General features: G+C 58.3%; 1 protein-coding gene across 1 annotated transcript in view; it reads right to left on the bottom strand.

Annotated features, from left to right (window-relative positions):
* Positions 1-15,244, bottom strand: part of SSPO (SCO-spondin) — an 83,846-nt gene that overhangs the window by 11,707 nt on the left and 56,895 nt on the right. The window contains exons 78-94 of the mRNA XM_088150507.1: positions 14,764-14,916; positions 13,321-13,487; positions 12,607-12,770; positions 11,870-12,090; positions 10,927-10,968; positions 10,665-10,835; positions 9,857-10,066; positions 9,324-9,491; positions 9,088-9,219; positions 7,995-8,238; positions 6,920-7,072; positions 6,679-6,725; positions 5,423-5,548; positions 3,558-3,885; positions 1,280-1,443; positions 871-1,001; positions 414-538 (exon numbers count right to left, since the gene is read on the bottom strand). Of these exons, the coding sequence (XP_088006633.1) occupies positions 414-538; positions 871-1,001; positions 1,280-1,443; positions 3,558-3,885; positions 5,423-5,548; positions 6,679-6,725; positions 6,920-7,072; positions 7,995-8,238; positions 9,088-9,219; positions 9,324-9,491; positions 9,857-10,066; positions 10,665-10,835; positions 10,927-10,968; positions 11,870-12,090; positions 12,607-12,770; positions 13,321-13,487; positions 14,764-14,916 (2,746 nt within the window). The remainder of the gene's footprint in view (positions 1-413; positions 539-870; positions 1,002-1,279; positions 1,444-3,557; positions 3,886-5,422; positions 5,549-6,678; positions 6,726-6,919; positions 7,073-7,994; positions 8,239-9,087; positions 9,220-9,323; positions 9,492-9,856; positions 10,067-10,664; positions 10,836-10,926; positions 10,969-11,869; positions 12,091-12,606; positions 12,771-13,320; positions 13,488-14,763; positions 14,917-15,244) is intronic.

The following is a 15,244-nucleotide window of genomic DNA, read 5'->3' as shown; positions in this document are numbered from 1 at the left end:
AGGCCTGGAGCCCGGATGTTGCTGGGAGCCACCAGAGGGGCCCAGGGCCAGGGGGTCTGATGCTACCGCACCGCTGCACTGGCATGCCGTTGGGCCAGCGAGACAGCTTCTGTCATTTGAGGAAAGCCCTGGATCTTGCAGGCAACTCTGGGTAGGATGGATGGGGCTGGAAACTTGTTTTTGTTGTTTAAAAGGGAAATCTGGGATTCTTGGATGCTTCTGCCCTGGTAGCACAGTGCAGCAGTAGAGGGCTGGGCAGTGGGAGTGCTGGCGAGGTCCCAGCCTTCTCCATCCCAGGGGCCCCATCTTCTCTGTGACATAGAAGAAATCTTTGAGATTTGCTCCCTTCCCTTTATAACCAGCCCACCCACCCCGAGCAAAGCCACTGCCCCCCAGAGAAGCCCCAGACTCACCACTTCTTGCAGCCAATCAGGACAGCCTCTCCCGCTGCCACGAACATGGGCCCTTCTGCCTGGCGGGGGTGGAGGCAAGCGCACTGCGCGGGCGGGACACAGGCCCCGTTCTGCTCCAACAGGCCCTTCAGGGGCACAGAGAGAGAGGGGGGCTTCCAGGGATGGCTCCTTCCTGGGCCTGTGACCTCCAGCACTCAGTGGGGGCTGAGTTTCAACCCTCTTAGGAGGGAGCTTAACGATGGGCAGGTTGCACCAGAGCCCATCCTGGCTTCTGCAAGATCCAGGAGGTACCCCCAGAATGATTGCTCAGCCAGAGTGCACCCCTGAGCGCGAGCAGAGTGGGGACCGTCCCACCCCTATCCTGTGGAGATACAGAAACCCTCTGCAGGCGGTCTCAAGCCAGCTCGCCTCGCCCGTTGCAGCAGGGGCTTCCACGCATCAGCCTCTCCTCGCTCACCTGGGGGCAGTAACAACCGGGCAGGCAGCGAGGAATGTCCTGGCACAGCTCCAGGTGCTTCAGGGTGGAGCAGTGGCGGTCGCAGGGGGAGCCGCACCCCTGGAACTCAAAGGGGGCGTCACAGCTGGACTCTGGAAAAAGGGAGGGGGAAGCACGTGAGCTCGGACCTTCCAGGGGCAGCCCTGAGGGACACTGCTCCTCGGAAACGTGGGGCCGTCAACCAGGAGGCAAGGTGGGTTCCTAAGATCTACGAGGTTTGGGAGGAATACAGCAACAAGAGGGCTGTTTCTGGGCTGCAGAGCTGTGGGGAGACAAGGGCGTCGCAGGCTGGAGACCACTGAGGCCACTGAGGAGCCCGCAAGCTTCCTGCCACTCGCGGACAGAGGATGTTCTCCTGGTGCGGCCTCACCTGAACACTGGGAATAATTGCACATTCGGAACTGCCCGTCCAGCCCCAGGCACGGGTCCCGGTCAGCATCCCAGCCCTGCTGGTTCCGGTATCGCTGCTGCACCAGGAAGCTGCACGAGCAGTGCGTCCAGGGCGTCCAGGCGCTCCAGGGACAATCTGCAGGAGAGCAGAGGATTGGCACAGAGTGAGCAACCGGGGGTGGGTGGGTGCTGCATAAGAGGTGGAAGCAGCAGGGTGCTCGGAGCAGCCAAGGGCTTGGAAGGGCAAAAAAGATCCATGCAGCTCCACGAAGAGTTCATTGCACAGAGAGCTGGGGCCAAGTGGGGTACGCAACGGTTAAGGAAGGAACCTGAAATCCTGGGTTAAAACCCCAACGATGCAGCTGCAAGGCTGCTGCAATGACCCAACGAGCTTTGAGTCCACTAAAGGAAGCCTGATGGGGGCCTGAAATATGGGCTTTAATTTGAGGAAGATGAGCCTCGGAAGGAGCGCCTCTGAGCGTTCCTCGAGTGCCCCCATTTCTTCCTCAGCCCGCCCATTTCAAATTATGAGCTGTGGAAGATCTTGCACGGAAGATCTTGCACGGCAGAGGTCATCGCTGGCAAGCCTCCCTCTTCAGCTTGGAAGAACGTGGAAGATCTGGGCTTGCCCTGAGAAGTGGTCCCAGCATGGTCGCCCCCATGTCTCAGACTGAATTCCCAGGACCCACGGCCAGCAGGGATGGCACCGGGACAGCCTGGTGCTGCCGGACCAAGGGACCTGCATCGTGGCTGAGTGGCTCTTTGATGGTGGCAGTGAGGGCTGGATGTCCCCGGGAAGAGGGAGAAGGGGAGGGTCTTTGGGTGGAGATGGAGGGGGACCATGGAGTGTGGCCGAGGACCAAGCGAGAAAGCTGGTGGTCGGACGGACGAATGAAGGCTCTGGTGGATGGAAGAGGAAAGAACAGAAGCAGGGAGTCTGCACACTGAGGCCCTGTGAGACTTGTAATGACATCTGCCACCCGGGTAGAGAAGGGGCAGGCGGTCGCAGCCACCCTCTTGACTTTTTTGGGTCCGACCCTCCCACCCCCACTATAGACTGCCCCGAAAGGAAGGCAGCAAGCAAAGAGAAGGAGCAGCTCCGTCTGGGATGGTCAGCTTGGCCAGAAGGAGACGAAGAATTCAATGGGACTGGATGGCGGGGGGGCAGGCTGTCCTGGGAGCGAAGGAGAAGAGGGAAGGGTAGCACAGGGAGGGAGGCCCGGAGCAAGGAAGGGGTGCTGCATGTGAGAAACCTTGGGCCCAAGGGGGGCGCTGGACAGGAGGAGCGGGGGGTCAGCCAGCGGTGGTTCATCGGTTCCCGAGTGGTCGAGGACGGGCATGGTCTGGGCCCCTTTCCGTTAGGGTCAGGCCCGGGCCCAACTGGCATTGCTCACTTTGGTGGATGACCTTTGGCAGGAATTGGGATGATCGTTACGGTTTTACTTCTATGTTACTGGTGAAGGCGAGGCGCTCAGACCCTCGGAAGCAAGCACTGAAACCCACGACAGAATCACCACCGGGCACGCTCTGCCTGGTCTGGCGGAGTGGCCTGCCCCTGGAAGAGCAGGCCCGGAGCTGGGGGGTTGGAGGTCCCCCAGGACTCACAGCTCCCGCTGGATGGGCAGGTAGCCACCACGGCCAGGTCGCAGCCCAACTTTGGCTGGCGCAGGGCATCCGGCCCTACCTGCCGTGAGAGAACTTGGCAGAGGTAGTTTATCCCCACATCACCTGCTTCGTAGCACTCCGCCTGGCGCTACCTTTGAGGAGCGCTCGCAAAGCGCAACGGGGGCAGAACGCAGCTGGCCACCTGCTTGTGGAGGACGGCCACTGCGGTCCTGTAACGTCCACATTCTGGGCACTGCGTGGGCTTCAAGGGGCCTTTCAAATGCGATTCAAGGGGTTGCTTTTAACACCGAAAGCCTGACGTGGCTTGGCCCCTTGATGCCCGCAGGACCACCTTTCCTAGGTTGAGTCAACCAGTCTGGTACGTTTGACCCTGTAAGGATGCTGGGCATACAGGAGGGGACATCGGTGGGGCCACGTGTTGTGGAATCGTTTCCTCTAGGAAACGATAGATAGACAGACAGAGAGAGAGGATAGACAGGCAGGCAGGCAGATTATAGACTTGGAGGGCGTGAGGTTGGAGGAGGTCGCTGCAGATGATTGGTGTCAGCCAGAAGCCTTAGAAAGGGGCAGCTTAGGATCCCCACCTGCAGGCAAGTCCACCCCACCCAAGAGATGCTTCTCCTCTACCTCTGCAGGCCTGCAGGTAGCAAGCCTCCATCTCCTGGGGGTGGCTGTCCTGGGTGCAAGGCGCTCCGTCAGCGTTCGCAGGAGTCGGGCAAACACAGCTCCTGCTACGTGTGGTCAATCCGGTGCCGCAGGATTGCGAGCACGGGCCCCAGGCGGACCAGGGGCAGAGCTCGTCTTCTGTGTGAAAATGGGGCAGGGCACAAAAGGAGATTGGCATCAAATGACTGGCGTTTGCACTGGCTACATCAACAGGCCGCTGGTACAAGCCTCGCGTGCCACGAAGACACAGCGTGAAAGACGCAAAGTACAGAACTCGTGTCACTTCACAGAATCCTGGAGTGGAAGGTCATCCGGTCCAGCCCCCTGCACACTCAGGACTCACTAGGCCCTCCCCACAAATGACAGCCCAGCCTGTTTGAAAACCCCGATGATGCACACAAAGTCACTGCCCCTTGGACATCCATGGCTGGGTTGCACAAAACCTTGAGAAAATGGGCCAGGTTCACCCCATGTACTAAACCACCAAAGAATACCTAATCAAGATCACGAGGAACCCAACTCAGTGGGGTTGCAAATGCAGCTGGTTTTGTTAGCCTGCTTAAGAGTGTGGCCTGCGAGGGAGCGCAAAGCATTAAAAAAGTGTTCTCTGTGGCAGATTCAGGGGAAGCGTGGACAAGGAAAAGGTCAAAGGAAGATGGCCCTGAACACGAGAGAGTTATTTCTCACATAGTCAGTGAAAAACATGACGACCTCAGCTCTGACGGGTACCAAAACGCCTGCTCGAAAGATGGGGCCGAGCAAGGAAAGGAGAACGAAATTCGGGAGGGCTGAATGTGGTTTCGGTCCTTGAATCAAGCAGCTGTGCCTGAAAGCCTTTGCTTCTGGCTCCTCATGTTCTTCAGGAGATATCGCTCCTCAGAAGTTCTTGGAGTGCATATAAGGGGGCCTGAACAGTTGCCCCAAGAGTGACAGAACCAACTCTAGTGTCCAGGGACATCTGCGCAGTGTATATGTCAAAAAAGTCAAGATGGCGCCCGTGATGCGCATGCAAAGGGGCGGGGGCTTGATCACATGGTTGCAGACACATCTTGACGCTTTTGAGATATGCTCTCCGCCCACAGATGCCCCTGCTGCCAAGGCCGAAGGTAGCTAACTCCCTCCTCGGCCCTCGCCAGCCTGCCCGCAATCCCCCGGGGCTGGAGTGGTCCAACTCTAGGTCCGGACCCCCCCGGGGGACTGCGAGCCACTTAAAGGCGAGGGGCAGATTCTTTTTTGACCCTGACTAGGCCTGCCCTTGCAAAGTGCAAATGCTGTCAAAACTCACCTGGACTTTCCTCCTCATTTCGCCTGAAGAATCCCAAGGCACATTTGCGCACAGAGTTTGAGAACTTCTCCAATACGGAGACTAAGGCCGAGTTGTTTAAAGTGATGCATTTATTTCTTGCCCAATACTAACACCAGTTGAATCAAAACGTTTATTTAGCAGGTGATCACGCAAATTCATTTATCACTTTAGGGGGTCCCTGAGGCAGAAAATCAGAGTACCCCGTCCTTGGACAGCCTCATCTCCAGCACAATGGCAGCGTTCGCACAGAACCTGGGGACGGAAGCAGCCTATTTTGGGGGTCCCCGCAACATAGTGAATCCCAAACTAGCCAACTGGGCTGGTTCTCCCTCATACGCGAAATTGTGCAAAAGCCAAAACGAAGTTGGTTAACACTGGCCAACTTTAGTATGTCAGACGAAAGGGGGCTCTAGGTCTTCTACTGACCGAGTTAAATGGGCACACGGATGCAGCCAGGGGGAGGGCCAGAGATAAATGCTCTGGAGAAATAGCAACCGCGCTCCAGGCCACCCGTGGGGCCCTTACCTGGGCAGGGCTGGGTGGAGCAGTTCTGGCTCTGGGTCTCGGGGCCAGCACAGGGCAAGCCGTGGTTGCGTGGTGGCGGGTTGATGCAGGCCCGAGTTCGGATCTGGGTGCTGCCGCCACAGGTAACTGGACAGTCGGACCAAGGAGACCACGGAGTCCACCCACCGTGCACTGCCAGTAAGGAAGGAAGAAACAATCTGTGGGTGGATCTCAGGGCCAGATCCGAGAATGAACAAAGCTACAATTTTCCACAAGCTATTTGAACTGGGCACCTCGCAGCCACACATTTAAAATAGGAGATTCGTCGCTGCTTGTTTAGCTTCCCTGCCCTTTTGGCTTCCAGGCCTTCAGCGCTGCTGTCTCTTACTAGCTTTCCCTCATTAAACTGCCCTCGTACTCCTAAGTCCCCCGTGATGCTTCCCCTCTCACACCAACACGGCTTCCTATTGAAATGTTTATGGACCTTCCGTGACATTCCAGCCGCCCTGCTGAAGACGGGAGCAGCGATGTGGCAACGCTCTCCTTCAAGAAACAGAGAAGATGCACGCGGGGCCCTGCCGGGTAAAATTAATTGATCCAGTTCAGTACTGGGCTACCAGAATGGGCAGCCACGTCTCTGGGAAGCTGCAGCACAAGGCAAGAGTTGAGGCGTCGCCCTTTTTTTTTTACAGCAGATTCCCCAGTTTTGTGACTTCCCAGTCCAGGTCAGCCTGGCCAGGGGCCCCAGGCTGGGATCTCAGTTTTCCTAGCAATTAAAAGAAACCGTTGGTTCAGATCCGATGAAATGCTATCTGTCGGTTAGGATGTGCAACATTTGTTGAGCGGGAGCAAATTGTTCTGGTGCTGCTTGGAGCACGCCACACCTCCCCAAGGACCATGCCATTCCAGAGGCAGTCGGCCGTTTGAGCTATTTTCCTCCGAGCCAGAAGCCGTTTGAGCTATTCTGGACTTGTTCTGGAGGAAGCAGCCCGTTTTGGGCCAGAGCTCCCCAGGGCACCTGGAAGGGCTTCCAATTTGGAGGATTTACTTCCAGAAGCTGCCAAAATCCCCAGGAATGGCATGGTCTAGGGAGAAGTTCACATGGTCTGGAAGGAAGAGAACGTTCTGGAGTTTTCCTGAATATTCCATTCCCAGGTGGATAAATTTTGAACACCCCCATTACTCCTAGACCCCCGAAACCAAAGCTGGCGTTCCTCCATCGCTCAGCTTTGTTTGACGTGTCCATCTGTCAAACGGCACTAGGAAAGCGGACTCACCTGTACATGTGATGTCCAGGCAGTAGATGCCCTCTGGGGTGCAAATGCTGGAGGAGAGGGCAAGAAAGGCATCAGCGCCTGCCGGGGAGTTGCCAGCAGGGCCACCCCGAACCTCTCCCTATGGCTGCAGCCACATCCAGAGACCCCAGCCAGGGCTCCCCGCCTGCAAAGCCCTCCCATCTTGGAGAAGTCCACCCAGCTCCAGGTGAGGCTGAGGAGCGGGTCCCGGGAGGTCACTCACCATTGCTGGCACTCCCCCAGGAGCCAGGTGCTGCCCAGGCTGGCCTCCTGGCCCTCATGCAGGCACAGAGGGGGGCAGGAGTCCAGGGCACAGGGGTGGGTCTGCACCTGCTCCTTCAGGCACTCGGGAGTCCATGAGCCAGAGGTGGGGGTCCTGTGTGGGGAGGGGGAGAGGAGGTGGTACTTAAAGGTAAAAGACGGGGATGGGGGGGAGAAGCAGGCAACAGAAGGGGAGGACAAAGCCAACGGGGTCCACTGACACTGAGTAATCAGCCAAGAAGAAACGTTCTGATTTTCCCTTCGTGTCCTGCCTCTCACACCAGCCAGTGGTGCCTCCAGCCAGGACAAGCTTCCATTTCTCTAACCGTTCAAGCTGCCGGCTCTCTCCGTACTCGGGGAGCCCAAATTCCCTGTTAACAATGCCCCGGGCACATTCAAAAAGCACCTGCAAACCATCTTCTAATCCCTACCTGAAAATCCCACATCAGGTCTGGCCAACTGCTGGCCCAGCCTGGCAGATCCACCCCACTGCCTCTGCCTACAAGAGCCCCCTCTAGCCCTGTAGATTCTCCCCTCCCCAGTCCGGGGGCCTTGGGGCCCTGTCCTCTTCCTCCACAGAGAGGTTCGAGCAGTGGGTTGCTGCCTGAACCAAAAGCATTTCTTCCCCACCATGGTTCTCAGAGTACTCTTTAACGAGATTTGTTGAGAGAAAAGGGGTGGCGTTGCAAGAATTCCAGCAACTAAAACTCTTTCCATTTACAACTCATTTATGCCCATGTACTTTGGGTGGAGACTTTCTGATTCCCTGACAGCTGTCCTAGGGTCTGGCGGGGAGGTGGGTCTTCTCGCTGGAGGGTGGAGGAGCTTTACGGCTGGTGGGTCATGTCCTGTCTCTTGAACTCCCTCTGTCTGGGGTCAGCTCTCACAGAGGGGGCCCTGCCCTCTGGCCTCTCAGAGTGCAGCCCTTGGTGTGGAAAAACATCTGGCCCCTGAGCCCCGGGAGGCCCCATTCTGGGACAGCTGCCAGCTGCGGAGGCAAAGGGCACCTGGGCCACCAAGGCCAGCACCTGCCTTACCTGAAGCGGGTGCGCAGGCCACTTCCGCAGGTGATGCTACACTGGGACCAGCTGGACCAGAGGCTCCAGGCACACTCGGGGGGCAGGCAGGTGTGGTTGGTGCAGAGCAGCCTCCCTCCGGCGGCACAGGTGCAGCTGTTGCAGCCGTCCTCGTAGTGGCTGCCTGGCGCCCAACTGTGCCCCTGGGCATCAGTGCACTCGCAGTGGGCGAGGGCAACGCAGGCGCCGTCCTGCTCCAGCGTGCCTGGGGAGGGACCCAGAGAAGCAGGGAAGGTGACTCTGGACCCTGGCCTGAACGGGCCTCGACTGCCTGGTTCAGCCACCTTCTTCTGGCCGGACGCCCCCCCTCGCCAGCCCTGGATGAAAGATGGAGGCTTGGCAGTGGGGAGACTCGGGCTCAAGCCCGCCCTCCGCCCAGCAGGACACCGAAGTGACTATGGGGCAGGCCTCTCTCAGCCCAAAATACTCCACAGGGTTGTCGTTGGGAAAAAAACTGGGGGAGCCTGTGTGCTACATACGCCTCCTTGAACTTGGGGGAAAAGCTGGGAGAGAAAACCAGCCGATGAATAAATAAGAGAGACCCCCGGGCATTTGCTGGGTCCTCTGAGAACTGGAATCTGAATCCTCACCTTAATTCCTGGCCTTGCAAGAATTAAGGCTAAGGACCCAATAAATAAATCCTGCCTGTTAAAGGAGCCGATCAGCGATTTCAGGCGGCATGAAGGGACTCCAGAGGGGCCGAAGTCCAGTTCGAAAAGTTTTCGGTCACATCGCTCAGACAAAACAGATGAGAGCAAACGACAACAAGGTGCCAATCAAGCTGGGCCTCTCCCTGGTTTGGGCGCTCTCCCTCTGCCCGGGACCAAGGTTTCCCTCCTGGGGGCCCTGACAGCCAGGCTTTGGAGGCTGACCCCGATGGCTGAAGCAGGAGGAGCGGGCTTCCCTGATGCCTCTAGGGGCAGGAGAGCTTCGTCTGCACAGTCCCCTGGCCACAGCAGACCTCCAAAGGGATCCTAAAGGGGGCAGGCGTGCCACTCGCGCACTTTTTCCACCTGCGGGGGAAGCAGCCGTGGACCCACCAAAGCCCCCTCACCCTCAGGGCAGCGACAGCCAGGCTCGCAGGCTTCCTTCTCCTGGCACACGATGCCTTCCTGGAGGTCCCAGCAATGCCGGGGGCACCTGTTGGCACACCCCACCCAGTGCATCATGGGGGGGCAGGTCTCCTCTGCAGAAAGAGAGCGCTTGTTACAAGCAGAGGTCTGGAAAAGCGGCAGGCGTGGCCGGACCCTGGCCCCACCCGGAGGACCGCCCCTCCTTCCCTCCACGTACCGCAGGGCTGGGGGTTGCAGACGCGCACGTGGTATTTCTCGCCAGGGCAGTGGCGCCCTCCGTTCTTGGGGGGTGGGCTGGTGCAAGTCCTTGTGCGGGCGGAGCGCCCCCCCCCACAGGTGCGGTCGCACCAGGACCAGGGGCTCCACTTGGACCAGGCCCCGTCCACTGCAGCAGAGACACAAGGCAGTGAAGACCCACACAGACCCTGGTCAGTTATGGGTCAGCTTCGGGGCTGTTCTCTCCCTCTTTCCCAGCCTCCCCACACCCTCTGTGATCCTGCTTCTGCCCAGGGATGGCTTTTTCACAGGCCAAACCCAGTTCACCTGTGGAACTCACTGCCACAGGAATGAGTGAATTTGGATGAGTGCATAGAAGCATAGAAGGGGGTTCTTCTCCTCCTGCAGCAGCTTTGCCTATGAACTCCCCCAGGGGAAGCCCCCCCGGGCCCCCTTCACCTAAGCCTCACCACTCCCGGGCTGGGGAAGCTACTCCCAGGAAGACTGAGGCCCCTCAGGGCAGGCAAAACATACCTTTGCAGGCCTGAAGGTTGCAGAAGCGCCTCTCCAGGTTGGCAGTCAGGATGTCTTGGCACCAGTGCCCTCCTTGCCCAGGGGGGTGGTAGGTGCGCAGGCGCTGCTGCTGCCCGACCCCACAGCTGCGGGAACACTCGCTCCAGAGGGACCAGGGGTTCCATGTACAGTTCAGGCCTAGGCACGCCTTGCCCTCACACACGGGGGTCTCTGGGGGGCACCAGGGAGAGAAAAGGTTCTGGGCATGCCTCGGAGAGGCTCAGGGAAGAATGCCAGGAGAGGGGAGGGGGCTTTGCCCTGCCTGGAAGCTCCTGAGGCAAGGTGGGGGAGAGGGCTGCCCCTCGACTTCCGCATCCCTAAACTCCAGCCCCACCGCCACTGCTGAGCCAAGTAGCTGGACAGGTGGTGTTCAGTCATGGGAGTGGGTCAACAGAGATTTATTTATTTTCCAAAAATATTCCTGCCTCCTTCTCCAGGAGGGCAGGGGTGTGCATGGGGGTGGGCGTGGCTTTTCTGCCTCCCCCGCCACCTTTTGCCATCTTTCCTGCTTCCCTTACATCAGCGTTTCTCAACCTTGGGAACTTTAAGATGTGTGGACTTCAGCTCCCAGAATTCCCCAGCCAGCCATGGTGGTTGGGGAATTCTGGGAGCTGAAGTCCACACATCTTAAAGTTTCCAAGGTTGAGAAACGGTGCCTTACATGGAACCAAGGAAGGAGCACCGGCAAGCATTTTTCTAGCCCATTGCCTGGCGCACTGGAGGCCATCTGTATCTGTGGGCGAGCGATGCCCCAAGCACAACCTCTCACCGGTGCACTGGGGCAGGTTGCATTCTCGCTCCTGGAACGCGTCCCCTGCGCAGCCAGTCCCCCCTCGGCAAAACCGCACGCGGGTCTTGAGGGCAGGGAGGTCTGGATCGCTGCACGTCTTCGAGCAGGGCGTCCAGGGGGACCAGGGGGTGAAGCTGTCGTCCTCGGCCCCTGCAGCACGGGGCAAAGGATGAAAGGCACGTCAGCGCGACCCGGGCTTCCTTCCGCCCCTCCTCCCGCCAGAGAGCGACCAGGAGCTCACCTGGGGTCCCTGTGGCTGGCTCCTTGGTGGCTTCGGCCCCTTCTGCAAAGCAAAATCCGAGGCAGAGTGCAGTTAGCAGAGCTGACCCCTTCCCTTCCCTTCCCTTCCCTTCCCTTCCCTTCCCTTCCCTTCCCTTCCCTTCCCTTCCCTTCCCTTCCCTTCCCTTCCCAGTAGTTCAAAGTGTGCCTCTGTACGTGTGCATAGAGCATGCACAGAATATGCTCCAATAAAGTAGGGAGCTTGTTCTGGCTTGTTATTTATTTTATTTATTTATTTATTATCAAACTTGTAGGCCGCCCATCTCCCCCAACGGGTGACTCTGGGCGGCTCACAATAATAATCCTTCGCTGTGGAAGGCCCGTGCATGGCGTACAAGAACCTTAAAAGTTTTGTAAGCCCAGGCCACTGCTGGCAGACAAACTCACAAGCCGCCCCGGGAACGAGGCAGGAGTAGCTGTACGGGGGGGGACGGAAGTGCCTCTTGCGGGGCCTGGCGGTCGGCTGAGAGGGCTCTGGCGGGAGTGCTCGGTTCTGGAAGCCGCTTCGGAGATTCTGGGGCACCATCTCTCAGGGCCCATCCCATGGGTTAGGAGAAATGCCACCACCGAAAACAACCCCGTCCGTTGCTGGCCAGGAACACGTCACACCCAGAGCTTGTGGCTACAGCCTCTGAAGCGGCCCCCAAGCATTTGTAAGAATTGGTACACTGGACGCGCATCTTCTGCCTGCAGACGTCTGCATGGGAACGAGCAGGGGATCCTGGCTCCGTTTCCCCACTGCAATCTTAGTTTCCCAGCCGGGAATGGGGTCTTCCAGCTTTCCAGTCTCCCACTTCCCAGTCTGAAGTGGCTGGGCTTCAGCTGGCCTTCATAGGAAGCTCCTCTACAGCCTCTCGGGCCGCTGGACGAAGCCCAGAGCCGCGGTGGCCAGCGCTGGCGCTCACCTTTGCAATCCAGGGTCTGGCAGTATTTGATATCCATCCGGGGTCCGGCACAGTCCTTCCCCCCGTTGGCAGGCTTCGGACTGGTGCAGTCGCGTGACCTGGTCATGTTGCCCAACCCACCGCAGGTCAAGGAGCAAGGGGACCACGGGCTCCATGCTGTGAAGCCCCCGTCCACGGGGCAGAGGGTGAAAATGCAGGCTAGGTGGCCGTTGCGACAGGAGCTGAGGAGAGGGGAGGAAACAGTCTGCCTAGATGTCCAGGGAGAATTTAGGTCCAGGAGTATCCATGGAAGAGAGGTCAAAAAGCTACAACTACATGATTCAATGCCATCTTGACCTTTTGCCAAATTCTGAAGTTGGCGTATGCCCCAAACATACAAAGAACTACTTTAGCAAAGTAGTCAAAGTAGTAATTTAACACACATTAGGTGCATTTAATCCATATGTAAGGTATCATCTGTTACATATCTAACTTTTGGCTCTTAACAGACATCCTTTGCCTCCTTAACCTGGGGTGGGGGGGAGGGTTTACCCTGTGGCAGGTCTGGGGACTCGCTGGAACCGCTGAGTTTTCCTGCTTCAAGCAAAAGCAGCAATCCATCTGATCCCACCTTGAGCGGGGGTGCTTGGACTATTCTCCTTCTCCCCCCCACAAAAAAGAAGGCCCTGGTTGCAGGGACTCTTCCCCCAACTCCAGGGGCCAGGAGCTGAACCCCATTTGCAGGGGGACACACTCACCAGTTGCTGCAGGCAGCGGAGATGGTGCTGTTGGGGGCCACCTCTTCCTCCGGAGAGACTCGGCGGCCTTGGGCAGTGAGGACGACCAGAGGGGTGTCGGGGGGGTCAGCCGAGTGGCTCTGAAACCCCTGGAAAACCTCCTTGCTCAGGACGCAGGGGCACTCCTGGGCCAAGAAGAGAGAAGGGAAGAGGGGGGCGTGGAGGTCCCGGGAAGAGCCCGCGTGGAGGCTCAAGGGAGCTGCCTGATGGGGCCTGGACCGCATCATGGCCAAAGAAGGGGCCCATCGCCAGGCTGCGTTTTCCACGGATGCTTCAATCCTGGATGATCCCAGCGCCCACAAAGGGACTGGGGGAAAATAGTCCTGCAGAACCTTTAGAGCCCTCCCGGAAAAGGGCTGCAGGGGGCAGAGTGGCATTTTTGCTTTCTACACTGGAGCGAGACACTTTCCCAAGCATCTGTACGCGGCATCCAGGATAGCCCCACAGCAGGACCCAGATGCTGCCTCCATCTTCCTTAAAAGCATGCAGCCTTAGGGTGCTCAGGGCCTGGGCAGGTGCGATGTTTGTGCCTCACCCAGGTGCCAGCCAGCCCCTGCTCTTGTTTCTGCCCCCTTCCCCCCACCCCCAGAAGCTCCAGAGAACAATTCCAGCAGCTCCAGCCCTGCAAAGGGTTCCCAATTGCCCTCCGAGTAGCCCAGGTGCAGGAGCTCCAACCTGGACGCAAGTCCCCTTGTGCTGGTAGGTGCCCGCCGGGCAGTGGCATCCTTCCTCGCAGCCATCAGAGAAGCAGTCCATCTGGTGGGTGAGGTGGGCACAGCTGTAGGGACACCCCTCTTCTGCCAGGCACTCCCGGTACAGGCGCCCCACCGGGCAGCCCACCTCTGAAAGGGGGAAGGGGTAGATCAGGACCCAGAGCCCCTCAGCTGCTCTGGGGCTCCACAGCCAGGTGAGGAGCCACCAGCGGCCTTGGGGGAGGGGCCATCTCTACTTCTTTGTGTCTCTTCCTGCTCCAAGGGCAGCTTCCACGCAAGTCCACAGCATCTGCTCCGGACTCAGAACTTCCACCCCTGGAGCAAAGGCAGAACGGGGCCCTGGGGGCCCCTCCAGCCAGGCAAGCCCCATGGCAGGTTTTCTAAATGATTTTCAGTCAGCTGAGGGCCACCCCCAATATCCCCAGGGCAATGTAGAGGAAAAGAAAGATAAAGTTGGCGAAGGAATCCAAGAGCTGCCTGCAGATAAGAGAGAGCGAATGACATCTCAGCCCTGGGGAAGGAAGGAGTGCGAGAAAAAGACTCAGGATAACCCACTTTGATTTGCTTTGGTATAAGAGGGGGCAGAGGGAGACTCTGGCAAGCTGTCAAGGTTCGGTTATTATACTTCCAACAATAAATCAGCATCCCTGGAGTCCTTGGCTGTGTTTCCTGACCCAGTCGCCTCAAAGGGCTGACAGACTGGCATTATGGTCCAACAGATCTGGAGGGCATGAGATCAGGGAAGGCTCTTGCAAGGCACTCCCTGCCAGTCCTGCAAAGGGGGAGTGGGGGTCAGGGCCCTGTCCAGGTGTCAGCCCTTCAAGGTAGTCCAAATTAGGAAACCAACGCCATGTAGGTCAGTACTATTTTTACTGTAAAGCTGTAGTGACAGAATCTTGCAAGTCTTAATGTACTTCCCTCTCCCTCCGTTTATCTTCGTGTGAACTAGGGAAGGGCTTATTTGAGATGTTTATTCATGTTACGTTCTTGTCCTGGGCTGAGGCCCCCTCTTATCTGCCTTGCTAGTGGCTCTTCCTCCGGTCCTTCAAGGCCATTCCCTCTTCCCTCTACACCAGGCCATGTGCGTTTTGGGGCCTAGAGCCTTCAGAAGAGGCTGCATTTGTTGCAACACTGTGGCCGTGTTCACACAACCTGCTGAACCACTTTCTGAGTTGCACAATATATGGAACTAAAGACTAACCAGCTGGCTGGATCCGTACAGCATGTAAGTCATGAAAATGAACAAACTGCAGAACAGGGTTAAACCGAGCCAACATTAGATATCATGTGAATGCAGCCACTAGGCTTCTGACTGGCTGGGCTATGAGTGTTGTGCAAAGAAGGCCTGGCTGGATCCAGAAAGGCCACAAGGAAGCCATGGGTTGGGTGCCCCCAGCCGACTCACCCAGACAGACATGGGTGTTGCAGGTCTTGCTCTGGGAGGCCAGGCCCTGGCAGCTCGGCTGGCGACACCGTCGGCTGCGCACCTGCTCTCCCCCTCCACAGGAGACACTGCAGGGGGCCCACGGGGTCCAGGCGTCCCAGGCTTCCTCCTCTGCTGGATGCAAGGAAAGCAGGACGTTGGGGGAACTCCTTGCAGAAAGCAGTTGCTGCTTCCGGACTCTCTTCCCGGGTCTGTGCCAGCATGTTTGGCTGAAGCCTGGAGCCTAGCCGCCACCCCTGGGTTGGGGGCTTCTGGGGGACAGGCCAGCTGCCCTTCTCAGGGGCAGAGAAACCATGGGGGAAGAAGTGGGGGACTTCCCCTCACGGCAAGGCTGGCTGTCTCGGGACCCCCTGCTGCCCACAGGCGGCAAGGCTGGGAATGGGAGAGGCTCCTCCCCAGAACACATTTGCATAGCCCCACCCCTGAAGGCGAGGGGAGGCTT

The sequence above is a fragment of the Python bivittatus genome, unplaced genomic scaffold, assembly GCF_059951505.1.
Source record: "Python bivittatus isolate LINGU-HERP-01145 unplaced genomic scaffold, Pbiv_v1 ctg000610_np1212, whole genome shotgun sequence".
NCBI classification, from domain to species: Eukaryota; Metazoa; Chordata; class Lepidosauria; order Squamata; family Pythonidae; genus Python; species Python bivittatus.
Note: the sequence above shows the minus strand (reverse complement) of the source record. Positions and strands in the feature narration are given on the sequence as shown.